At 40.7% G+C, this 26,932-nt stretch overlaps 1 protein-coding gene across 2 annotated transcripts in view; it reads right to left on the bottom strand.

Moving 5' to 3' along the window:
- si:zfos-1056e6.1 (uncharacterized protein LOC107988029 homolog) overlaps positions 1 to 26,932 on the bottom strand; it is a 160,375-nt gene that overhangs the window by 70,578 nt on the left and 62,865 nt on the right. For both annotated transcript variants that reach the window (XM_043696111.1, XM_043696112.1), the window contains exons 5-6: positions 4,168 to 4,205; positions 1,483 to 1,562 (exon numbers count right to left, since the gene is read on the bottom strand). In XM_043696111.1, the coding sequence (XP_043552046.1) occupies positions 1,483 to 1,562; positions 4,168 to 4,205 (118 nt within the window). The remainder of the gene's footprint in view (positions 1 to 1,482; positions 1,563 to 4,167; positions 4,206 to 26,932) is intronic.

The raw sequence follows: 26,932 nt of genomic DNA, 5'->3' as shown, positions 1-26,932 counted from the left end.
GGGGGTTGTGAGTGTCTGTGAGAGAGTGTATATGTGTGTACGTGAGTTAGAGTGGTCTAAGTCTCTGAGAGGATGCATGTGGGAGTGTGTGTGTCTGTAAGGGTGTGTGTGAGTGTCCGTGTGTATGTGTGTGTATAGGAGTGCCTCTGTGTGTGTGTGTAGGAGTGTCTGCGTGTGTATAGTGCAATGTTGGTCACCTGTATTGTGACATGAACCCCAGGTCCTGGTTGAGGCCCTCCCTATGGGTACCGAACTTAGCTATCAGCCTCTGCTCGGTCACTTTTCACTGCTGCCTGTCCTGACGTCCGCCTTGGAGGATGGTCACCCGAAGGTCCGAGGTCAAATGTCCTGGACCGCTGAAGTGTTCCCCAACTGGGAGGGAACCCTCCTGTCTGTTGATTGTTGTGCGGTGCCCATTCATCTGTTGCCATAGCCTTTGCTCGGTTTCTTCTACCATCACCTGATGAAGGAGCGTCGCTCCGAAAGCAATTGCTTCCAATTAAACCTGTTGGACTATAACCTGGTGTTGTGTGATTTTTAACTTTGTACACCCCAGTCCAACACCGGCATCTCCAAATCATGGTCCTTATTGAAAGGAAGATATCTCACATCTAGTTATTTACTGCGATTCAAATAGGAGAATTGTTCCCTTAACCCTTGGTTATGGTCCTGCTGATAGCTGTTCACCTGCTTCTCCTCCTCCCTTTCTCACAGCTTGCTCAGTTCTGTATGATCTTTGTTTCTTATTCCTATAAGAGTACTGCAACCATTCATGCAATCAGTTGATGTGTGCCAAACCTTGAAGTCATGAAAACTCTTTCAGCACTTACCACTCCACTTCTTGTAGATGTTGTAATTTAAAACGAATGCAAAATGCTGTAAAATTGACAGAATTGAAACAACAGCCAAAACAATCAGCTAGCAGCTAATCTATTAAGTAGCTGATGATCACATTAAATAGTACCAGTAAGAATCCTTCCAATTGCCTCACCTCCTAAGCTGAGTACGACTAAGACAGCATTAACTGCAGACTTCAGCTCCTAAATGGCATAGCTGCAGTGTTGTATGCTGGTTGATACATGCTTGTTCGTCCACTTTCTATACACTTTGTACACGCTAATATCCTCATCAATATGGCTTCTGGCAGAATTCACTCCAAATATGTGCAAGAGCTGTACAATTGTCAATTTGGAGAACCAAGAGCATTAGTTTTGCCCAAGTTTTATTTTCCTCATCTCTAATTACAATGTGTCTAAATTTGTACAAACATAACTATATTGTATATTTATGCTGTTTATATTTGTAAATTATTGTTTTAAAATACTAGTTCTCAATACATACTGATGTTATTTGAACCTCTATGCCAACACAAATTATATCATGATTAATCTTTTTCCCAATGTAATTGTTGGTCTGATTTGGAAATATCTGTCAATGGTTTTGTGGCTCATTCATAAACCATACGTAAAGCATTTTTCATACCCTCTTCATAATGTTTTGTAGTCTGTTCTTCAAACCTTTATTGATCACTGTCATGGGATCAGTACGAGGTCTGGAGACAACTGCAATGAAAGAAGACACTGGTTGAGATCATATAATTTTGGATAAATTAAAGAAGTGGGAATATGATAGTTCCACACAGTTAATGTCCTTGAATATTTTATATAGCCCATAACGTGACTTTAGGACTTCTATTCAGAGTTCAACTCAGTTTGCAAAAGGATAAGTACAAAGTCAGGTCCACACACTTCTTGGCATCAATAACACGACTCTTAAATTGTGTAAGCAATGCATTCTTAATATTGAGGAGAAAGTGAGGTCTGCAGATGCTGGAGATCAGAGCTGAAAATGTGTTGCTGGAAAAGTGCAGCAGGTTAGGCAGCATCCAGGAACAGGAACATGGCTCAATATTCTTAATATTGAGCCATGCAAAATTTCACTTTTGAACATACCCAAGTATGAAAGAAATGTAGAGCAAGACATTTGAGAGCAACCATTTTTGAAATGTCATGCTTGCATGATACATGAATCAAAAGAAAAATGTGAGCAGCCCCGGATATTGCACCATGGGCCTCACTATCATATCAATGGCTAAAAGGAGGTAGCCATAAAGGTTTGATCACTGTTACCATCATAGAGACCAATAGGCTTTTGATCATACACCTCAAAGTCTGAAGGATTGGGGTGGAACTGTGAGCCATAGCCCAATTTCTGAGTTGGAGGCTTTTATTCTAGCATTAACTTTCCAAATGTTTGGTGCTTTCATGTGCAGCTTGCAATGTAATGGTTTGAAGGACCGATGATCAGTGATAACTTTAACCCTTAGAATCACAGAATTTCTCTACCTCTCTGTGTGGATTTCTCAGGACTCTATCCAAATGATAAAACTCAGAGTACTGTTCTCCGTTATTTTGTAACTCTCTTGTGCACCTCTCTCTCTTCTCTGCATCAGCCCACTTTGTTAGTCCCTCCAGAGAACCTCCCTTTTGAGTATCCACTGATCCCACCTGTGACGATGCTGTGGCTGTAAGAGGTTATTTTGTTCTTTTTTTTAAAAAGTGAGGTGTAAAGATAGTGCCAAGTTGACTACTTGGAAAGTAAACAGCTTGTGAGGCCTTGGGGATTTTCGAACAGTAGAAACAGCCTAGCTGGGTATGGCCAGTTCTCACCAACCAGGATTTCTCGGTTTTGTTTAGTTTAAGATTTAGCTTTAAACAGCTGCTGTCGGAGTCTCAACAGGGCAGAAGTTACTGGAGTTTTGAAGAAGTAGAAGCTATCTTTTCCCTCTTGTGGTTACAGCTTGAAGCTGCGGTTTCTCTCTGCAGCTGGGTTCCCAGTGAGAATCTATTTTTCTGAATTTGCCTTTTTGCCATAGGTGTGTTTATGCGATGTTACTATATTGAAACACTTAGTTAGTAATAGTTATTGTATTGATTATTCTGCTAAGTTTTCCAATAGAGGTAATTTATTCTAAGTTATTTCCATTGTTGTAAATTGCATCTGGAACACTGCATGTTACATTTGCCTTTAAAATAAGAGAAAGTTAATGTCTAGGCTACCTTCTTAAAATATTTTGAGGGGGATCAGGTCTGTTCTATAACAAATCACTGCACGTCATCACCATGGTTGGTGATTACCTTCCCCATCTTATGTACTGTCAAAGGAATCATGATGCCTTGCCTCCTGCTTCCTACCACTGTCATCTGAAAGTCTCCAAATCTCTAAAATATTTTTCAGAGTGACCTGGCAAATCATCTATTGGCATTGAACATTTACAGAGATTGAATAATCTGAATTTCAAACATCCTAATGAAGCACCTCAATCTCACAGGCTCCAGAGAACCCATCTGACTGTAATCATTACATTCATATCTCTTTAACTGAATCGAAATTGCTCCTTTGCCATGTGCTAATGAGCTGACTTCAATGAGTAAGTTACAAGAGGCCAAAAGCACCTCTGTTAAACCTGGAAGTTGACAAATTGAAGTTGGTTCAATTTCCTTCAATCTTTTTTTTATCTTCCCACACAATGCCAACTCAACCATCCCTGTGGGTTAAAGATTCTCTCTCTACCAAACCCACAGAGAGATTGGAAAATGTGGTAAAGCTGGAACAGCTTATTGAGAGTCAGGAGGGTGAGACCATGCAATCAGTTAAATGTGAGGATAGAAGTTTTAAAAAGTGATACTTTGGATTTTTCTGTGACAGTAGCAGCGTGGATCTTTCTTACCAAAATGTGGCATAGACAGTAGGGATGCTGTGTGTTTAAAACTGATTGTCTAAACGTTTCTTAAGTTAACTCTGTTCAAACAATCAAAATCAGATTTCTTGTCAGTAGCATCATCCAGCAGAGACAGAAATAGAGGTGTGTGATGCTTTGCTACTGCTATGCAGGATTTATTGATTGATAAAGTAACACTGAGCTACTCTAGACCAAAAATGTTTCTGCTAAATAGTTACATTTTATAGAATTGTAACAGATATTATTTTCACAAAGGAAGGTCATGTTTTAATGATTAAAATAAACCATGGAGAATTTCAAACTATTCACAGGTACATGATTAAAAATAAATCATAATTGCCATTCTGTCAAACTATCTAAAGCAAAGTGCACTTTCTATTCAACAGCATCATGAATAGGCAGTTTATATTTTGTAAAGTACATACCATGCTGGAACAACTTTGTTACTTCTAGAATATATGGTCTGCATAATAGAAACATAGTTCAAGTTAAATGGAAGATCACAGTTAGTTAGTGGCCATATCTGACTAAAAACTAAGAACAAATTGTACACAGCAACATGAATCACACAAAAAAAATTAAAGCAAATCACGAACTACATCCAAATACAAAGGTACCACTGAAAAACTATGCACTAGTACCCATCTAACTGCAATGTATATAGAGATATACGAAGTACAAAATTCAAAACAAAGCGTAAATCCTATTAGCTTGCAGATCAAGACAGGCAAAGGTACCAAATTCATAGAATCACAGAACTTTTACAGCAGTTGGAGGTGACTCAGCTTGTTGTGTTTGCATCGGGTCTCCTAATACACCATTCACCTACTGCTATTTTCCTGCCTTCTCCATGTCTTCTGCATATTGTTCTGATTCAAATTACTATCAAATTCCCTTCTGAATGCATCAATCGAACTTGCCTCCACCACACACTCAGGCAGTGCATTCCAGACACTCATGACTCGCTGCATGAAAAAGCATTTCCTTATATCATTTTTGCTTCTTTTAAAAGTTATTTTAAGTCTGTTCCTTCTCAATTTTGATCATTTCAGGAGTAGGAATATTTCTGCCTTTTGTATTTTGCCCAGGCTTCTCATGAATATTCATGTCTTTGAATATCTCTATTACATCTCCTCCCAGCAATTCTCTTCTCCAAAGAAAATAGTTTTAATTTCTTCAATCTATCTTCATAGCTGAAATTCCTTATCACTGGAACCATTCGTATAAACATGTGCTGCACTTTCTCTAATCCCTTCAGATCTGTGCTAATGTGGGGCACCTAGAACTGAATGCAATATCCTAGCTGAGGGCAAACTAGTGTCAAGCAGTTCAACAAAATATCTTTGTTCTTGTATTCTACGCTCCTATTTGTCATCATCACCATCACTGATTGTCCCTTGCAGACAAGGATGAACTCTCTTCCACTCTCAGGATGAGTCCATAGGTGGCTGTACAAACTGATATGATTACCTCAGGCTCTGTTACACTTGGGGCAGTTGACTCTATTCATGCCACATTGTCATTTGACATCTTGCAAGTCATCATTGTTTGGTTCAGGAAACTGTTGTAATGGAACAGCAGGATGCTGGATTCTTTCACAATCTTTACGTACAGTGATGCTACCTTTTGTCCATTGTGAAACAGACAGTCTGACAGATGGAATTCTGTTACTTTTTTTTGTTGTTCCATCCTGAAATAAAGGATGCATGAATTCTCTGGATGGCTGTGAATATTTAACGAGATATTCACTTGAGACTCAGCTCTGTCTGGAGCTCAAAATATCAAAAATGATATGATTTGTAGCGAGCATTTTAATGGTCTGCTTGGATCCAGTCTGTAAAGTATTGATTAAAAGTTTGTATTATCTGAGACATGACAACAATGAAATGCGCAAATGTTAGCGACTCCATGAGCTGCTGCCTGGCACTCATGTATCATTTCAGAATGAGACAACTTTATCTGCCGTTTGGAAAATTCCTTATATTCTGGACACTCAAACCAATTTGAAAAATTCTGTCTGGCAAACTAAATTAACTGCAGCGAGGACAATGGTGGGTGCATGATACATGCTGCTGTTAGTCACATTCACCATGCCCATTGCATAAGATGCTTTGATAGGAAGGGAAGAAAATGTGATAAATTTTTACCTCCCCTTCTCGACTTCTACCAGATAGATACATAGTGTGCAGGCAGCAGATCCTTCCTTACTCTGTAACACTCAGTTATACAGTAGCCTTATTCATCTGTTGCCTTTACTTTCCTATTTTGATACGAGGAAAAATCAAAATGATTTTGGTCAACGAGGGATGGGAGTGATAAAATTAATAAGTCAGATAGTGTGGTTTAAATCTACTCTGAAGGGGATAAGCTGTTAGAGCTTCTGATTATCCGCAGCACGCTCTGTCTTTATTTAAATCTTCAGAAAACAATGACCGCAGATATGCCTCACTGTTAATGCCAATGTGTATTTCCTAGGACCTGAGCAGAAACATAGGACTGAATCTTGCTTTTTTTGGGGTAAGTGCAAGTTGTATAACATTTGTTGTAGTGATTCACACCACCAGACCAAGCCAGTTCTCGCTGTATCTTAGCAAACTGGCCATTTTAATTGTGATTTGAGCCCTCACAGCACGAATCATGTCCTATCTCCAGTATACCTTGCCACGTGACATTCATGCAGGAACTTGCTACTCAGCTCTTCTCCTCCATAAGACCAGCATCCCTTGGGGCCATGCCATCTTTTAGCATCCACTGTGCATGTGCAGGAGTGCCGCCATTTGAAAGCTGCTCTGCTCGCTGTGTCAGGCATCAAAAGATATGGCAAAGAAGGCGAAGCTGGCAAGATTCTAGTGGACAGGGTAGTGGACAGGAGTCCTCTTCCCAGAGGATTATTAGAGGAAGCCACCATACCATGCCAGCCTTTTCAGAGATTACAACTTGGTCAATGTCATCTTCAGGGTCAGTTGGACTGGGATGCACTGTAGGGCAAAGGTCAATGATCTTCTCCACTTTGCCAAGTTAAGTGAAACACTCTGCTCTCTACTGCCTCACACTTGTCTATGTCAGTGCACCCACCTCCCACAATACTTATGTTCGGACACCCCTTCTCACTTCACTCACTCGTTATTCCCCCATCCTCCCACACCACTAACTTTGCATGACCTCCACACTGCCTCCTCACTCCTTTGGAACACACCAACACTTTTTCTCCACACATACCAGCATGAACAGTCATGCCACCTGCTTTTATCTTAGTTATTCAGCCCCTTTATATCATTACAGGAGAAGACATCCCAGAACAGAGTGGTGTGATGCCACACATCCTTTCTGGATGGGGTGCTGGACATCATTGTACCTCATCCCATCTTCGGAAAGGATTCTTGCTCTAGCAGTGACAAGGATACAGAGACGTGACCCGACACCTGAGTAAGTCACACTTATCATTCTTCTGCAACAGTCCTATTAAGCGGACATCAAAGACCATGACCAGCTAGTGGCTGCAACACTCCTTCCTCTTTTGTCTTACAGGTGGATGTGTCCTTCTAAGGACTAACCCATGTGCCACAGAGAAGAGTTCCTTGACCTTCCCAGATTATTGTTGGGACGCAGAGGATGAACCATCATCTGCCACCTGGACCTGCAGAAACATGGATGAGGACATCTCATTGGGCTCTGTGAGGTCCTTCACTGAGTTTCAGAGTGCTGACAGGTATGGAAGAAACACCCCTGGCTAGAGAGTCTCAGGACTCCAGAGACCAGGCACCTGCTGAACCCCTGGCAGCAGATAACTCTGTGGTCTTAGCTATGAGGGACTTTATGCAGATGCACAGGGAGGAGCAGCAGTGGCAGACAGGTGTACAGGACACACTAGCCCTCATTCCTGAGAACCTGAAGTGCTGCAGCCAGTCCATCAATTCACCATGTTATCAGCCAGATGCTGCAGCATTGCAGCAACTCCTGCAGATGTCTGCCAGCCTCCACAAACAGATTGGAAGCTGCTATTGAGAGACAAGCCCATCAAAGTCAACAATAACTGTACTCCATCGCGCCATGCAGTGTCCGTCAGGACCGAAGGCGGGCCAAGAGAGGGACGGGGAATCTAGACATTAGTCCAGGTGTTCCCCCTCACGTTGAGCTACACACAGGCCCGATGACAATCTCCACTCAGGATGCTGCAGAAGTAGCTGGGCTCTCCAACTCCACTCTGCCTGCCCCCTTCGATGTTGAAGGTTTCAGCTGAGAAAGGTCAAGTTGGTTATTAACGGGTCCAGGCAGCAAGCTGTGGAGGGGGTCAGATCTGTTGACTGTCTGCCCCTCTCCTGTGGTTATGTTCGTGCTCAGGTATCCTTGGAGAAGTGTGTGTTGCCTACCAATGCTCTTGATGCATTTAGAGAGAGGTGGGCATCACAAAGGATACTGTGCTTTATTTACCGTCTAATTCCATTTTGATTTAGCCACTTTCATTCTCCCTACATCTCCCTCACCTTTGATGATCTGCATTGCCCTTAATGAGCTTTATATGTAAACTATTCAATTGGTAAAATTGGTGATATACTCTAGGTGGTTAATACAAGGGGGAAAATTTGCTGATGGAAAAAAATTCAGTTCTGGTTGATAACACTTCTGGATATAAAGAAAGAAATGGCAAAAGAAAGGGAAAAAAAAAGAATGGTCAATTTGCAAGAAGTCCCTTGGCATATTTGGCCTGCCCAAACCTAATGCAATCTCATCCCCTCCACCCACTCCCATGGGGTTGCTTGGAGTCTGCCACTAACAGTATATTTGTTGTTATGACCCTTTTCTCTCTAAATGAGCTTACTTCTGGCCTGTCGATTCTCCCATTCAGAGTTATAAAACTCAAGTGAACAAACTCCTTAGAAAATATCTCTCTAGCTGACTTGCTTTTCATGTACCTAAAATTACATGACATCTTGTAAATGTTGTTTCATCTCACTGTTCAAAATTACTTTATCATCTTTTTAAAAAAAAAAGGTTAGACAATCACAGAATGGAAAACTATAATTCATTTTCCTCCACTTTAATACCCACATTCCCAAATAATAATACGTTATGAACATTCATCGCACAGTAGCTCCAAAAACCTCTTACAGGGTGACAGCATTCATTCTTACATCATTCCTCTGGGGTCCTTGCTCCTGCATTTTAACTAGCCAGCCTAGACTGGTTATGTGAAGACTAACCTAAGCCTTGAGCTGTTTGAAATCTCCTATAGGGCCATCTACAGTCTGCCCCACTAGCCAAGCTGCAGCTATTGGACTAGCAATGAGGAAGGTAGCAATGGGCGAGGCAAAGGCACATGGAAGACGAGCACTGAGAACATGCATCAGTTGACTTCCCGGTGGAATATTGATTTCTTTAATGAAATTGATAAGTTTGATTTGTAGTGCTTTGGAGGTTGTACCATGGAAAAGGAAATCAAATGAGGCATTCACGGAACATCTGTCCAGAAAGTAGATCCGCTGGCTCCCTACTCCCTTCATACTCCTTCTCCTTAGGTACTCACTGCAGCCAGTTTGGCAAAGGTTGTAACCTCTTGATTGTCAGGTTGCAAATAACTATGAATTGAGACACGTAGACCAGTAAGCACTTGAAGATCCTGCAGAGCCTCCAAGATAAGAGAAGCTCCACTTCAGTGTCTCAGTGGTCTGCTTTGTTATTGTATTCATGCTGGTTTTGTAAGACTGAGATGAACCAGGTGTAGAGCCTTTGTTGCAAAGCAATCCCTCCTGTTTGATGTAGTAGTTGAATAATAGACAGAAGAGTGGACTTGTATAAAAGTATCTTGACTACTGCTGAGCATGATCAAACTCTAACTGTGCGTTCAGTGAACTGTAGCCTTAAGATACAATGAGCATTGTAATGCAGTGCCCAGAATGCCACACAAGTGCAATCACCAGTGCCCTGCACCATGTTGAAGTCCATGAACATGGCCATGCCACAAATGCACTCTCGTTGCTTCTCTCTATTCAGGAAGAGACAAAAATGCAAATTCCTCCCTAGGCTTTCAAAGCCTCTGCTACCTCTCTGATGCAGCAGTAGGTGAAAAACTGAAAGATGAAGTTTATAAAATCATGAGGGGCATGGATAGGGTAAATAGATAATTTTCCTAGGATGGCAGGATCCAAAACTAGACAGTATAGGCTTAAAGTGAGAGAGGAAAGAGTTAAACAGGACCTGAAGTGGAACTTTTTCATGCAAAGCGTGGTGTATGTATGCAACGAGCTGTCAAAGAAAGTTATGGAGGCAGATACAATTACAACATTTAAAAACCATCTGGATGGGCATATGATGAGGAAGGGATTAGAGGGATATGGGCCATATGCTGGCCAATGGGACTAAGTGAGATTGGTATGTCTGGTTGGTGCAGACAAGTTGGACTGAATGGTCTATTTCTGTGCTGTGTGACTCTCTGACTCTATTTTACAGAAGTCACCAGCATCAGCCTAGATCAATTTCATCACACAGACACTCACTGCCACAGTTACTTTCACAAGCATTACAAGTGCAGTCCCCACCCTACTCTGAGGCTTTAGATCTGGCTGCGAGAGATGGCAGAGTTCTTCCGCACGTCCACTGTCAATTACAAATGATGCATTTACCACTCCCTGATTAAAAGGAGTAATACTGGTGCTCCTGGAAGGCTAATTTGATGAGGCTTCCTGCTGAAACCTATTTCCCCCGTCCTCCTCCCACTATATATTGCCAGTACATCTCTCTCTCATGCTGCCGATCTGAGGAAACTGCGATTATTGTATCCTTGACTGAGACCAAATGGTGTGTACAGAATGTGTAGCAGGTAGGTTCACCCCCATGTGTCGCAGCACTCTTCAGATTTCACGGACTATGACCAACTCCTTCAAATGTGCAGCACTTCCATAAACCGAAAGAGAACCAGCAGGAAAGAGCCCAATGTTTCAGCCACAGAATTCCTTCATAATGACACTGAGTCCACTTGAAATTCCTCCTTCCCCATCAATGCTCCTTAACATCAGAAATGACCAGTTCATTTGTTATCGGGTGCGTGGCCCAACCATCAAAATGGTTCAGTCATTGCAGACATTCTATAAGGCATACAGCTCAATAGTTTAACCTAATCGATGTTCCAGTTAAAACTGAGTAGAAAGGAAAATGAAACAGATGTAACAGCAAGTAAAAGGGTTAGAGCAATACAGAATAAACTAAAGGGGTTCATAAAGAATGGAAGACACAGAATGATTAATATAAACGAGCAATTAAATATATTATATCTAGTTTGGTGTTGTGAGACAGAAAACAAAAAATATTTCAACATCTCAGTTTAGACAACTGTTCAACTTTCAATGATGTCCCTAAGCACTGCCAACAGTATGGAGTGCAGATATAAGATCTAAACTGTATAATTCTATGAGAACATCACAAAAGACCTAAAGGTTTTATGTACATATATATATGAGCCAGAGAACAGTTCAGAACACCACTGGACAGTTTATTTTACCATCAATCACTTATGTTTCTAATAAATTGAAAAGACTTTCAAGCACCATGCAACAGAGGCAACCAATAATTTTTGTTATAAAATGGATGCTTGTGTTTTACTAAAGTTTTCTGAATAAGCTTGCACGTGCTATCTCCTACTTGTAATAGTTAAATTATACCTAATTGTCTTTATTGTATTCCAGTGCTTTTTGTATTAAAAGTTAGTAGCAAAGTTACATTAACCACGAAATAATAATCATCTATGGCATAGTGATTAAAATAGAAGCATTACATTTCAAAAGGTTTTACTCATGCTTGTACATTGTTTATATGTGATAAATTGAACCACCCTTGTGGATATATGATATCTTTATTCTAATTATTACATTCTCTAATTTGATTAAGATGTCAGCGACAGTTTGCACTTTTTTAAATCAAATATTCTTTTACATAAAGGGAGTGTACAAGTTTCAATGATCATTTGACTTCAGGAAGATGTTCCAAACAAGGGATTAGTTATTAATACCTTGCTTGTAGGAGACCAGAATTTCTTTCTTCATGAAGTCAAACATCTTTGATTGGATTGCACATATCACTTAATAAGGTTTTGGGCAATTAAAATTTCTAGGAAGTGTGTTGTTATTTTGGAAAGTCTAACTCTGACGGAGTTGAGTTTGAGCACAACCGCTGGTTCAGGTGCAAGTTGCATTAAGTATCGTGTTTTTCTGCTCAGGTTTCCTTCATTTACTGTCATATCAACAATGTGAAATCTATCAAAACCAATGCAACCACATAGCATTTTAATAATCTGTTTTTAGGTTACTTCTCGAGGTAGTTTTTGGCATGATTAACTAAGTGTCATTTGATTAACATAGCTGAAAATAGATTAAGTAAGCATTTTAATCACAATCCCAATCAGCACTATGAGTACTTCAATCTTATAGAACATAGAACATAGAAAAATACAGCGCAGTACAGGTCCTTTGGCCCTCGATGTTGCGCCGATCCAAGCCCACCTAACCTACACTAGCCCACTATCTTCCATATGCCTATCTAATGCCCATTTAAATGCCCATAAAGAGGGAAAGACTACCACTGCTACTGGCAGGGAATTCCATGAACTCACGACTCACTGAGTAAAGAATCTACCCCTAACATCCATCCTATACCTACCACCCCTTAATTTAAAGCTATGCCCCCTCGTAATAGCTGACTCCATACGTGGAAAAAGGTTCTCATGGTCAACCCTATCTAAACCCCTAATCATCTTGTACACCTCTATCAAGTCACCCCTAAACCTTCTTTTCTCCAATGAAAACAGCCCCAAGTGCATCAGTCTTTCGGCAACTTTCAGAGATCTGTGTACATGGACACCAAGATCCCTCTGCTCATCCACACTACCAAGTATCCGACCATTAGCCCAGTACCCCATCTTTTTGTTATTCTTCCCAAAGTGAATCACCTCACACTTAGCTACATTGAATTCCATTTGCCACCTTTCTGCCCAGCTCTGCAGCTTCTCTATATCCTGCTGTAACCTGCCACATCCTTCCTCACTGTCTACCACTCCTCTGACTTTCGTATCATCCGCAAACTTGCTCACCTAACCTTCTAACCCCTCTTCCAGGTCATTTATAAAAATGACAAACAGCAATGGTCCCAAAACAGATCCTTGCGGAACACCGCTAGTAACTGCACTCCAAGATGAACCTTTACCATCAACTACTACCCTCTGTCTTCTTCCAGCCAGCCAATTCCTAATCCAAACCTCCAATTCACCCTCAATGTCATACCTCCGTATTTTTTGCAGTAGCCTACCAGGGGGAACCTTATCAAACGCCTTACTAAAATCCATATGTTCTTGAAACTGATTTTTTTTTTAATTCTTCAGAACCATTTGTTAAATACACTGTTGTATTTAATCAGGATGAGTAACCAGTTTCTTCAAAAGAAATTTAAAAGTTTAAAAACTTTCAGAACAATCATCTTTGTATTTTTATACCTGAACAAAACAATCATGATTTCATTCAATGGTATAACAGACTCAATGGGCTGAATGGCCTACTTCTGCTCCTATGATGATAAATGGTAATTCATTTTTTCTGAGCAGGTAGCCTTTTTAGTGTACCAGGGATGGCTTCTGAAGCCTGCAAAGAACAGTGCAACCCTGTGGAAAGTCTATTAATTGTCTTATTTTAGTGCTCTCCTAACAGTTTCTGCCTTTTTTTCTAGTTTTTCCAATAACTTGCACTGCCATTTCAATCACTCTTCACAACTAAAGGCCAGAACAATTAGGCTCGACTGGTTAGAAAACAGTCAGGACAGTGGGTGCATTTCTAAGCCACGTACATTTTCACAATATAATAAAATGAGGATAGCAGACAGATTCTCAAGTCAACTTGATACTTAAACCTGGAGTAAGATGTGAATCAGCAAGTTACAGATGAGTTAGATTAACCTTAGTAAAAGAGAGGCATAATTATCTTGACCGCATCAAATTACATCTAATTAAATTAACTTGTTTTGATGTCGAGTCAAGTCCCTTTGGGAAGTAGCCTGATCCAGGATTAGCCTTTGAAGCAAAACTTCAATTGCACATAAATTAACAACCATTGGTTCAGATGAAAGATTTTGGACCTGAACAATCATGGACCACTCCGTTTCCCTCTCCAGAGATGCTGTCAGATCTGTTGAGTGTTTCCAGTGCTTTCTGTTTTTAATACATAAATCTTTTTCTCTTTTATACATATGTTAATCAAATCCGATCTGTGTTGTCCACACATTAATGTATATTGTCTTACACTTAATCACATTAACACCTATTTACACTTATTCAAGATGTCCACTTAATTTGTCCAGATTTGTGCTTTTTATTAATCAACCTTGCCCCAGAAAAGTAATTCTTCATTTAATATTGTAACTATCTTTCTGAAAAATGCAACTTTAAATGAACCAATGTGAAGTGAATCAGATTTCCAGATATAAAGCTATAGTTATGTTCTGGAAGAGCTATTGTGAAAAAAAGTCCTTAAATAATTATAATTTGCAAGATGAGATACAATGTACTCCTAAATTACTCTCTTTCATGCTCCCTCTCCCTCCAGACAATCCTCCCACTCACTGCTTCTTCCCCTTCAGCAATCCTCCCACTCACTGCTTCTTCCCCCTCAGCAATCCTCCCACTCACTGCTTCCTCCCCCTCAGCAATTCTCCGACTTACCACCATCCATGCTTCCTGACCTTGCCACTCACCAACTCTCCCATTTGTCACATTTCAAAATCATTGATCCTCCTGTTCACCAAAACTCCTATCACACGTCTCCAGCTCACTGCTTCCCTCTCCTAAACCTTTGCTTTGAGCAAAGTGGAAAGCTAAAAAGGGAACAAGACAAGCTACAAACGGAAGAGGTGGGGAGAGAAGCAGTGAGTGAGAGCGTCAGCAGGCAGGAGCAATGACGATTGGGAGAATTTTGCTCAAAACAGTAATGACAAGGTATCATGGCACTACATCAGCACCAGTACGATATGACATTAAAACAGACACTAAGTGCACATATCTGACCTATTATATCTGTACAATAAAGCATAATAACTTAAGGTGAGGACTTAAAGTAATCTTTAAAATTTCAGTGATGTTAATTATGATTAAATATTCTATAGAATGCTGTGGCTGAAACCATTATACGAATAGTTACTGGTGTCAATTTTCATCTATTTGAAAACAAGGCAGCCTTTTAACCATTTAAGAGACTATCAAATAGCATAAACCAGAGGTCATTCTCACATTATGTGTATATTTGTAAAATATTTTCGACAGAATTTGTTCAAGGATGTTACTGCACACATCTGGAGCAGATGAGACTTGAATCCAGGTTTCCTGACTTCGAGATAGGTACACTCTCCTGCACCACAAGAGCCAAACCCCCCAACCCCCAACCCCCAAATCCCAACCCCAAGCACTGTGTCAGTCAAGATGGGCTAAATCATTTGTCTGATTGCGATATTCTAAACAGCTTTGTTTTGATACTGATCTACATTGATACTATTTAAAATAGCCTGCAGATGGTAACATTTCATTCTTTTAAATGAGCTAATCAATTTACTTAAACATGGAAACATTGATGTGGAGGACCCGATGTTGGACTGGTGTGGACAAAGTTAAAAATCACACAGAATTCTGTGTCTTAAGGTCCTGGTCCACAACCACCTGATGAAGCAGCAGCGCTCCAAAAACTGGTGCTTCCAATTAAACCTGTAGGACTATAACCTGGTGTTGTGTGATTTTTAACTTTGGAAAACTTGAAAAGACATAAGGAAATTAATGGGAAATGGGTTTTCATTCATGAATGCAGTATGTTTCTTATTAAATATTTAATTAATTAAACTGTCATGTGCTAAATAGCTTGTGTTCAAAACAATTATAAATTGAGAAATACACCGAATATCTGAGAAATAACAAACAACACATTGGAAAGGTTAACTCTGCCCTCAAAGAAAAATCCACCCTAGGTTGATCAAAGTTTTCCATGTTAAAGAATGATTCAACAGGTTTTCAGTCAGAATGATTGATGCTACCTAGAATATTAATAGATTGCACTTTTCTTCAGGGCAAAACATAATTGTTATTTTTAATCAACAGATGCAACAATTACATACAGTTGTGAAAGAAAATCTGTAAAGTTCACCTCAATCTAAATAGTACTTTTAACATTTTTTGAATGTTTTATTGGTCCATTCCTGCTTTCATTCAAAAATACTATTCTACTGTTGTGGATTTTGTAGCAAATATGTATTTTGTATATTTATTGTAGTATTAACAGAAAACATAATCTGTAGTTTTTAATAAATGGAAAGCACATTGATTCATTGTGCCATGGGCATTTCCATGAGGAAATTTTAATATCCTTGAAGGGTGCAAATTTTAATTACCTCTCTATGGTAATCAAACAAGTATTTAGTAATAAACCTGAATAAGGTTGTTTGACACCACAGGTGAATCTTATCGGAGTTTGAGCGATGTAGGCTATGGAAAAATGTTACAGGAATGGACGAGATATCTGTCAAGACCAATCTCAAAGTTGGGAGTGTATTGTTACATCTTTTATACTTTTGACAAGTGGCATGGTAAGATTCTCACTGGGTAGCAGCAATTTGTCAATTAAGGGGGATTATTGTTGCTTAAATGCTTGTCTCATTGACAGCCCAATTCACTTCATTACAAACAAACAACACATTGAGAAAATTGAACATGATAAACACAGCAGGTATCTGGTGAATCCAGGTTGCCACTTACTTTGAAGGACTTCCATGTTGCATATGATCAAACTGCAACTCAGGGCACTGTCCATGGGCACTAGTCTCATGCACCCTTCATACATGGACAATGGCTTCTCACATTTACCAACCCATCATGAATGTCATGGCACTTCTCTGATGCATTGGCAAGGTACTCCAAAAGCACAGACTCGTGTTGCAGGGCGCACCAGTAACAAGCACTGAAAGGCTGCAACGGGGACAAAGACCTAGCTCATGAATTGGAAGAAACTGCATATCAGGGTTGCGCACTTGCTTTCTTTGCCCTTGCTTACTTGGTGCATACTTCAATGCTCACAGCAGCCAAGTCTTGCCTTGCCATTACACTTACAGCAATCACACAATCAGAGAGGCTTACATTGCAGGTCAGCAGTCCTCAGAAAAAGGGACATATATCTTGCTGTACAGCTGTGCTCCATCAATCTCACCCTTGAATCATGCTTTAGCACCTTATGGGGGAAACACACTTCATTTGCAGCAAGCAGGTAGTCATATCTCAAAGTCTTGGGAGACAGTCCTCACCAACATCCATGAGGTACCTATCAGTCAGGAGGTATTAGCACAGGAAGTCAAAAATAGCCTCCTATAACAGTCCTGGGAATTGGCCATGATCAGGTGTCCAGTCAGGGTGATCTTGGTGAGGAGGTCCATACCTCTGCAACCCAGGGAATTGATCATGGTCTATCCTGTTTTGGCTCCATAACAGACACTCAATTATGTCAGGTTGGTAAGATGTATAGTCACCAGTCAGGAGTCTGAGCACGTACATCAAGCAAAACTTACATCTAGAGTCAATAGGAATAAAGGAATAAATTCTCCATTGGTTGGGGTTGTACCTAGCACAAAGGAAATGTTTGTTGATTGTTGGAGGTCAGTCATTTCTCAGTTCCAGGACATTTCTACAGGATAGTCTCCTTGGGTTGTGTCTTTGACCCAACCATTTTCAGCTGCTTTATCACTGAGCTCCCTCGATCATAAAGTCGGAAATGGGGATGTTTCCTGCCAATTACAACAATGATCATTACCATTTGAAATTCCTCCAATAGTTAAACATTCAATAACTAAATGCAGCAAGATCTGAACAATATTCAAGTTTGGGCTGACAAGTGGTAGGTTACATTCGCACCAGACAAGTGCCAGGTGTTGACCATCTCCAACAAATGATAATGAAACTATCACCCTTTGATAGTCAATAACGTTATCTTCACTGAATCCCCACTATCAACATCACGAGGGTTATCAGTAAGAACATCAATTACTTAGATTAATCATATAAGTACAATGGCTACAAGAGCAGGTCAGACACTGGGAATCCTGTGTGAGTAACTCACCACCTGACTCCCCAAAGCCTGTCCACCATCTATAATATACAAGTCAGGAGTGTGATAGAACACACACTAATTGCCTGGATGGATGCAGCTCCAAAACACTCAAAAAGCTTGACAACATTCAGGACTAAACAGCCTGAATGATTGATACCACATTCACAAGCATCCACTCCCTCCACCATAAACATTCAGTAGCAGCAGTGTGTACTATTATAAAAAGCACAGCAGAAAATCACCAAGGCTCCTCAGATAGCTCTTTCCTAACCCACAACCACTTCCATCTCGAAGAACTAGGGCCAAAGATACAGGGGAGAACATTACCACCTGCAAGTTCACCTTCAAACCAATAGCCACCCTGATTTGGAATTATATTGTGATTCTTTCAGTGATACTGGGTCAAAATCCTGTAACTCCCTCCCTAATGACATTGTGGATCTACTTACACAAAATGGGCTACAGCATTTTAAAAAGGCAGCTCAATACTACCTCCTCAAAGGCAACTGGGCAACTAAAAGTAACTATTGGTGCATCCATTGATATCCACATTCCAAGAATAAGACAAAGAAAAGACAGACTAGTGGCACCAATAAAAATAAATGATATAGGTCTACTCACCATTACAAAGACATAGTTATAATCATGAAATCACAGAATCTCAACAGTGTGGAAACAGGTTCTTTGGTCCAACAAGTCCACACTGACCCTCCAAAGATTAACCCACCCAGACCCAGACCCATTCCCCTACCCTATTATCCTATATTTCCCCCTGGCTAATGTACCTACCCTACATATCCCTGAACACTCTGGGAAATTTAGCATGGCCACTGGCCAATTCACCTAACTTGCACATCTTTGGATTGTGGGAGGAAACCAGAACACCCAGAGGAAATGCATGCAGACACATGGAAAAATGTGCAAACTCCACACAGACAGTTGTCTGAGATTGGAATTGAGCCCGAGTCCCTGGCACTGTGAGGCAGCAGTGCTAACCACTGAGCCACTGTGCCGCCTCCAAGGAGGTCAATGTTGAGAGCTAAATATCCCTGGTTATGCAATACTTCAGGGTACCTAACAAGAATGATCTACTTGCGGCAATAGATAGATGCCTACACAATTTGCAGCTTGAAATGAGAAGAGATTGAAAAGTGAGGGTAGAGTGGGATATGCAATGGAGGATAGGTATCAGCATATCTTCAATGCGTTCTCAGAATCACATTGGCCACAACTTCAGCAATAGCTGCCACACTGTTGGTGATCACTGTTTTCTCCACTGTGATATGGAGCCATGCTTGTCTCGTGCTGCTGAGATGCTGCTCCAATTATTAAACATCTTATCCTACAAGGGAGTGTGAAATGTATCAGTGAGTGTAGTGAAATGTATCAGTGAGTGTAGTGTAATATGTTTGGGTAATGTGGATGCCATCGGTGAATAACTGGCTGTGGTGTGGCAAACTGTGAGGCTGACGAAGAGCTAAGTGACTAAAAGTGACTATCTTACTATAAAAGTGAGATATTGTATAGGTCATAATTGATAATCATTGTTGGTTGATGGTTGGGGTGGTGAATTAAACAATATGATATTAAAGAGATACAGTCTCTGGCATAGACAGATCAGGGGAGATAAACAAACATCTTGGCACTGTATTCAGGTCTGTGGCATTGCTTCCTGGTCCTGCTGCCTTTGTAAAGTTTGCCTGAAATGCATCTTGGATCCTTGCGGATAAATTACATCTCCTCTCAATTCCTCCTGAATCAAGCCAACAAGAAGAGTTGGAAAATCTTGGAGCACACTCTCTGCAAAGTTCTATCATTCCTGTGTATTTTCCAGGTCAAAATCACTTTCAGAATGGCTTCCAGCACATCCACAGGCTGACTCTCAGTACTGTTGGTGAGTTTTAACTCAGTGTACCTGTTCACAATTTTAAGTGTCAGCTCAAGCACGCAGTCACTCAACAGTGCATTTAGCACTAATTGCACAATTAAGTCATCAAAGTGAGGAGGCAGCACAAAGTTTGTGTGCAACCTGCCCCATAGCAACATGTTTAGGTTAATCACTATCCTACAATCTGTTTCCAGAGGTAATCTAATGTTGCAACCAATGCCTCTATCATAATAGCCAGAATCCACTATGCTTTTTAAAATATCTTTATTGATATGTCCATCAACCTTCAAAGATTGTCCGTGAACTCTCATGTTCTTCAGTTTCCAAACCTCTTTCTACCTTTAGAACTCTGTACTATTTAGTTAATATTGAGTCTCCTCATTCATATTTCTCTGCTATGTATCTGCCCCTTTCACCCATTTGTCCAAGCTCTCCTCAAATTTATTGTTATTCTGCTCATTGTTTCCTAAATAAATTTCTAAGTTTTGTGTCAGCTGCAAATTTTGAAATATTGCCTTAAAACAGCAACTTCCCTCCAATTTGATAGAAACATCTCTTGGCTTGTTTCTTATCCAGGTAGTCAGCGTCCATTTAACTCCAGAGATTTGATTATGCCAACAAATCTTTTCCATGGCACATTCAAAAATGTCTGCAAAATTGCACATACCTAGTAGAAGCATCAGAACTGCAGTATTAGCTGTGGCACAGTAAATTGTACTGTCATTGCTAAGTCTAGACATATTTCAAGTGAAACTGAGACTAACTCTAGTGCTGAAATGTAAGCGACGGACGTAAATACTGTAATCTTATTGTATTATGTGGGCAAAGAATACAGAAGTTTTCCAAAATGTCCTGGTGAATATTTATTCCTCATACATCATTACTAAAATAGAGGGCTAAATTTTCTCCCGAGTTACAAAACAGTAGTTGAGCTTGCTTTCTGGTCAGAAAACCCCCTGCAGTGGGGAAGTGACAAAAGTTGACATCTTCATGTGGGTGAGACTTTAATTGGAATGGAGATGGGTTCACTAACCAATCAAAGCTGGTTACCCAGGCTCACAAGGCTGGAGGGTCAATCAGAATCTCTCTAGCTTCAGGGAATGCAGTGCCATGGTAAGTAACTAGGTCTGTGATGTAGTAAAGTGAACTAGGTGAAAGTGAATACGGCAGATGCTGGAGATCAGAGCCAAGATTAGAGAGGTGCTGGAAAAACACAGCAGGTCAGGCAGCATCCAAGAAGCAGGAAAATCGACGTTTCGGGCAAAAACCCTTCATCAGGAAGGAAGTAAAGTGAAGTCTATTTTTCATTGAACGTAATTATATATAGAAGCTGGTTTTTAAAAAAGGCCATTTTCTCCAGAGTTCTACAGAATCAAACTCCAGATGTAATAGATCAATGACACTATGGTATAGATCTTTTCACACACGCTCAGTTGTTATTCCTATGAGTAAACATATAATTTACTCTTTTTCTCTGAACATCCCTTCCACCCCGCCCCCCCCATTATTATTTACGATACATTCCACCCCTTTCCCTCCCCAACATGTCTGTGATTTACAGAGAATGAGTGTGGGATGGATTAATCAATTTCCTTAAAATTGTTTCTGTGTTATTGGTTGAAGATGCAAGCTTAGTTTGTCATTCCTCTTTCTTAAAAATCACCCAATACCAGGTTATAATCCAACCGGTTTATTTGGAAATACAAGCTTTCCGAGTACTGCTCCTTCATCAGGTAACTAGTGGGACAGGATTATAGAACACAGTATTTATAATAAAAGATCAAAGTGTCATGGTGTGATGTATTGAACAAATCTAGACTGCTGTTTAAGTCTTTAATCACTTAGAATGCGGTTGCAGCTTTCAATTCATTAATATGTAAATCCCAGAACTTCTTTGAAGTCACATTCCCAAGATAACTTAAGGTTTACTTAAAAAGTGACATCTCAGTTCAGACAATGCATTAAAAGTGTGAAGTTAGAATCTGTCTGTATTCCAACTTTGAGTCAGACTGGTTCTATTTCCAAAGTAGGGATTTATAAGATGTCACATGGACTGAATGCCTACAGATTGTGTGCTTTTTGAACAAAATAGAATATATCTGCAAATAAAAATCTGCAAATGCAAATTCACTCCTTAGATTTATATGTGTATGTGCATGTGAAGGGGGGAAGAGTGTGTGTGTGTGCGTGTGATAGAGAGAGAGAGAGAGATCTTTTACTATGCTTTGATCTTTTACCATAAATTCCGTATCCTATAATCCTGCCCCATTAGCTTCTTTATGAAGAAGCAGCACTCCAAAAGCTTGTATTTCCAAATATACATGTTGGACTATCACCTGTGTTGTGGGATTTTTAACCTTGTCCACACCAGTCCAACACCGGCACCTCCACGTCATTCCTCTTTCTGTCACACTTGGTGAAACTTACCTTTAGTGCCTGGGACAGAGAGAAAAGTTGATCTTGCAACCTACAACCAGTCTAAAGCTAATAATAGTACTACATTCTCTCTCTAGTCGTGTGGAGTTATAGTTGAGTTGGATGAGATGAAAATTGTCACTCTTTTCCAGGAGGTTTCTTTAATATAATAGATTGCAGACAACTCTCAGCTTCACGCTTGGTTTGACAGTACCTCAGTAACATGATCAATTCCAAACAAGGCTACAAAGAACTGGAAACACTATTGGCTGATTGTGCTCCACTGCCAGAGGCAACTACATCAAGAATTCTATGCGTGAACAACACGGCCTCAAAGAAGTTAACCAGAGATAGTATATAAAAGCCACAGCTAGTATATAACCTAGTATATAAAAAGATGAATGTTAATGAGAATCAGGACAAAACCAATTTAAATAGAAAGTGGTGATGAACTCCAGTCCTTACCGTGTGTCCAATTTCCAATTATGCCTTGTCTATGTAACATTAAATTTTATAAAACTTACAGTATATCCAGAATTATATGCATTGCAATTATTTGTGGGAATAACAGTTGACCAAGTTAAGAAAAAACATCCCCATATCTTCAACAAGATCAATGTCAAGGATTTCTAATGGTCTAGCTAGAAAGGAGAAAGGCAGGCTGTCTCTGCATAGGGCACAAAGTGCAGTTGGAGACCATGTGCTTGAGGGGATGAGAAGTACCAGGCCACCCACTGACCATTGTGTCCCAATCTGACACTTGAAATACCTGGTTGTCCCTGGTGAATCTGCTGGAGGATGTCCAGATGGAGAAGTCTTGGGACTACCAACCATTCATTATAGATCAAAAAGTCATCAATAACACTGATGTAATGGCATTGTTCAAAATTCTGCTGCAGGACAAGGCTACTAAGGATATACTTGCCATTAGGTGGCCAGCAGCAGAAATGACTGTGAGGTTGACAAAGAGCTACAGAGTCAAAATGTGAGGTGCTGGAAAATCACAGCAGGTCAGGCAGCATCCGAGGACCAGGAAAGTTGACCTTTTGGGCATAAGTCCTTCATCAGGAATGTGGAGGGGGAAGGGGGCTGAGAAATAAATCAGGTGGTGGGGGTGGGGCTGAGGGGGAAGGTAGGTGAGTAGATGATAGGTGGATACAGGTGGGAGATAATTGTGATAAATCAGTGGGGCAGATAGAGTGGATAGATGGGAAGGAAGATGGACAGGTAGGACTGGTCAAGAGGGTGAAGCCCAATTGGAGGGTTAGGTTGGGGATGAGGTTGGGAGAGGGGAGATTTAGAAAGTGGTGAGGCTGGTGTTGATGCCATGTGGTTGTAGGATCCCAAGGTGGAAGATGAGGCATTCTCCCTGTAGTTGGCTTGAAAATGTATTTGTTTCAAATGTATAAAGTTTAAATTAGACTTAGGTTTAAATATGAATGAAGTTAAAGTCAGATAAAGTGAAATCAAATAAAATGAGTGAACGTTGAAGTTAAGTTAGATGAAGTAAGTAGTAAATGCTGCAATGAATGTACATTTTGTACTGAGTATTGGTACCTAAGGAGTTAAATAAGCGTTTGTTTAATTAACTTCAGAGTTAGTTCCCTGTCTTTGGTCTGTCACACAAGAGAGGAACACCTACATAAAAGGTTTGAGTGCTCCTTTCAGGCAGCATACTCTGGCCAGACATCAAGGCAAATCATGCGAACCTGCCCATGTTTGTCAACACATAATTGAGCCTCCTCTCTTGAATTTTCTGCAACATATTTGTTGTGCCTGACCAATCGTGAGTGTGTTAAGGAAAGTCTTTTTGAATAAATGTTTGCATCTTCCTGGTATGGGCTGTCAATGATTATTTTTGATAAAGTTGCAGCATAGTCTGGCACATCCACTATACACATTCTATAATCATGTAATATTGCATCAGCAATGATCAAAGTCTTTGGATTTTTGGAGGCTTCTTTTCAAGTTCCTTTGTATTTAATAAAGTTACCATAAGACAATAAGACGTGGGAGCTTGTAGATAGGTTCAATTTTGGCCAGTAGGTCTAAGACATTGTCAGAAAATTTCATGCATTGAAGGCAGCCCAAAGAAGGTTCCCGGGTATGAAGGGACTGGCTTATGAGGAGAGGTTGAGTAGGTTGGGCTTGTATTCAATCCAGTTTAGAAAACTGAGAAGAGAACTTATTGAAATGTAAGATTCTTATGGATCATGACAGTTTAGATTTGGAGAGGTTATTTCCAACTGTGAGAGAGTCGAGGACCAGAGGTATAATATTAGGCTAAGAGGTCACCTAGTTTAGATAGAGATGAGGAAGTGAATCTGTGGAATTCTTTATTGCAGAGGGCAGTTGAAGCTCTTGTCTATAGACATGATCAAATCTGCCTTGATCAAATCTGTTAAGTCAACTCAGTTGGTTATGGATTCATTTGGTTTAGAAACTGACACCATAATATAGCAGCGTTTAGTCAACTTTGTGGCTTCTGAAATAATCCCCCTTTGGAGCATCAATCCCCTGTTTTATAGAGTCAACGAGATGTCCACTATGGAAACAGACCCTTCAGTCCAACTCATTCATGCTGACCAGATATCCGAAATTAATCGAGCCCTATTACTAGCATTTGGCCCATATCCCTCTAAACCCTTCCTATTCATGTATCCATTCAGATGCCTTTTAAATGTTGTTATTGTACCAGCCTCCACTATCTCCTCCAGGAACTCATTCCATATATGCATCACCCTCTGCATGAAAAAGTTGCCCCTTAGGTCCTTTTTCATTCTTACCCCTATCACCTTAAACCTATACCCTCTATCGTTGGACTTGCCTACTCCAGGGAAAAGACCTTGTCTATTTACCCTATCCATGCCTTTCAGGATTTTATAAACTTCTATAAAGTCACCCCTCAGCCTCTGATGCTCTGGGGAAAATAGCCACAGCCTATTCAGCCTGTCCATATAGCTCAAATCCTGGCAACATCCTTGTAAATCTTTTCTGATCCTTTTCAAATTTCACAACATCTTTCTATAGCAGGGAGACCAGAATTGAACGCTGTATTCCAAAAGTGGCTTCACCTATGTCCTGTACAACTGCAACATGACATCCCAACTCCTGTACTCAATGCACTGACCAACAAAGGCAAGCATACCAAATGCCTTCTCCTATCCTACCTTGCAACTCCACTTTCAAGGAACTATGAACCTGCACTTTAAGGTCTCTTTGTTCGGCAACACCCCGCAGGATCTTACTATTAAGTGTGCAAGTCCTGCCCTGATTTGCCTTTCCAAAATGCAGCACCTCACATTTATCTAGACTAAACTCAATCTGCCAGTCCTCGGTCCATCACCCCTTCCGTTTAAAGGCCCGTTGTACTCTGAGGTAACCTTCTTTGCTGTCCACTAAACCATGAATTTTGGCATCATCTGCAAACATATTAACCATACCTCCAATACTTACTTCCAAATCATTTATGTAAATGACAAATGACATAAGCACCAATCCTTACGTCAGTGGACACATACCTCCAGTCCAAAAAGCAACCCTCCACCACCACCCTCTGTCTCCTACCTTTGAACCAATTTTGTATCCAAATGGTTAGTTCTCCTTGTTAACCAGTCTGCGAAACCTTGTGGAATGCCTTATTGAAGTCCGTATGGACAACATCCACTGCTCTGCTTTCATCAATCTTCTACATCAAGTCTTCAAAAAACCCAATCAAGTTAGTGAGACACAATTTCCCACACACAAAGCCATGCTGACTATCCCTGATCAGTTTCCAAATACATGTAAATCCTGTCCCTCAGAATCTCCTCCAACAACTTGCCCACCACTGATGTCAGGCTCACCGGTCTATAGTTCCCTGGCTTTTTCTTATCACTTTTATTAAATAGTGGCACCACATTCGCCAACCTCCAGTCTTCCAGCACCTCACCCGTGGCTATCAATGATACAAATATCTCAGTGGAGGCCCAGCAATCACTTCTCTTATGTCCCACAAAGTTTTAGGGTACACCTGATCCGGTCCTGGTGATTTTTCCACCTTTATGCATTTTAAGATGACCAGAACCAACTCCTCTGTAACATAGATGCTTTTCAAGATATCGCTGTTTATTTCCCCAAGTTCTCTAGCTTCCACATCCTTCTCCACAGTAAACACTGATGCAAAATACTCATTTAGTATCTCCCCTATCTCCTGTGGTTCCACGTGTAGACAGCCTTGCTGATCTTTAAGGGCTGAAAATGTGTTGCTGGAAAAGCGCAGCAGGTCAGGCAGCATCCAGGGAACAGGAGAATCGACGTTTCGGGCATAAGCCCTTCTTCAGGAATGAGGAAAGTGTGCCAAGCAGGCTGAGATAAAAGGTAGGGAGGAGGGACTTGGGGGAGGGGCTTTGGAAATGCGATAGATGGAGGGAGGTCAAGGTGAGGGTGATAGGCTGGAGTGGGGTGGGGGTGGAGAGGTCAGGAAGAAGATTGCAGGTTAGGAAGGCGGTGCTGAATTCGATGGATTTGACTGAGACAAGGTAGGGGGAGGGGAAATGAGGGAACTGGTGAAATCCGAGTTCATCCCTTATGGTTGGAGGGTTCCTAGGCGGAAGATGAGGCGCTCTCCCTCCAACCCTCGTGTTGTTGTGGTCTGGCGATGGAGGAATCCAAAGACCTGCATATCCTTGGTGCAGTGGGAGGGGGAGTTGAAGTGTTGAGCCACAGGGTAGTTGGGTTGGTTGGTCTGGGTGTCCCAGAGGTGTTCTCTGAAACGCCCCGCAAGTAGCCGGCCTG

This window comes from Chiloscyllium plagiosum, chromosome 9 (genome assembly GCF_004010195.1).
Source record: "Chiloscyllium plagiosum isolate BGI_BamShark_2017 chromosome 9, ASM401019v2, whole genome shotgun sequence".
NCBI lineage: Eukaryota > Metazoa > Chordata > Chondrichthyes > Orectolobiformes > Hemiscylliidae > Chiloscyllium > Chiloscyllium plagiosum.
Note: the sequence above shows the minus strand (reverse complement) of the source record. Positions and strands in the feature narration are given on the sequence as shown.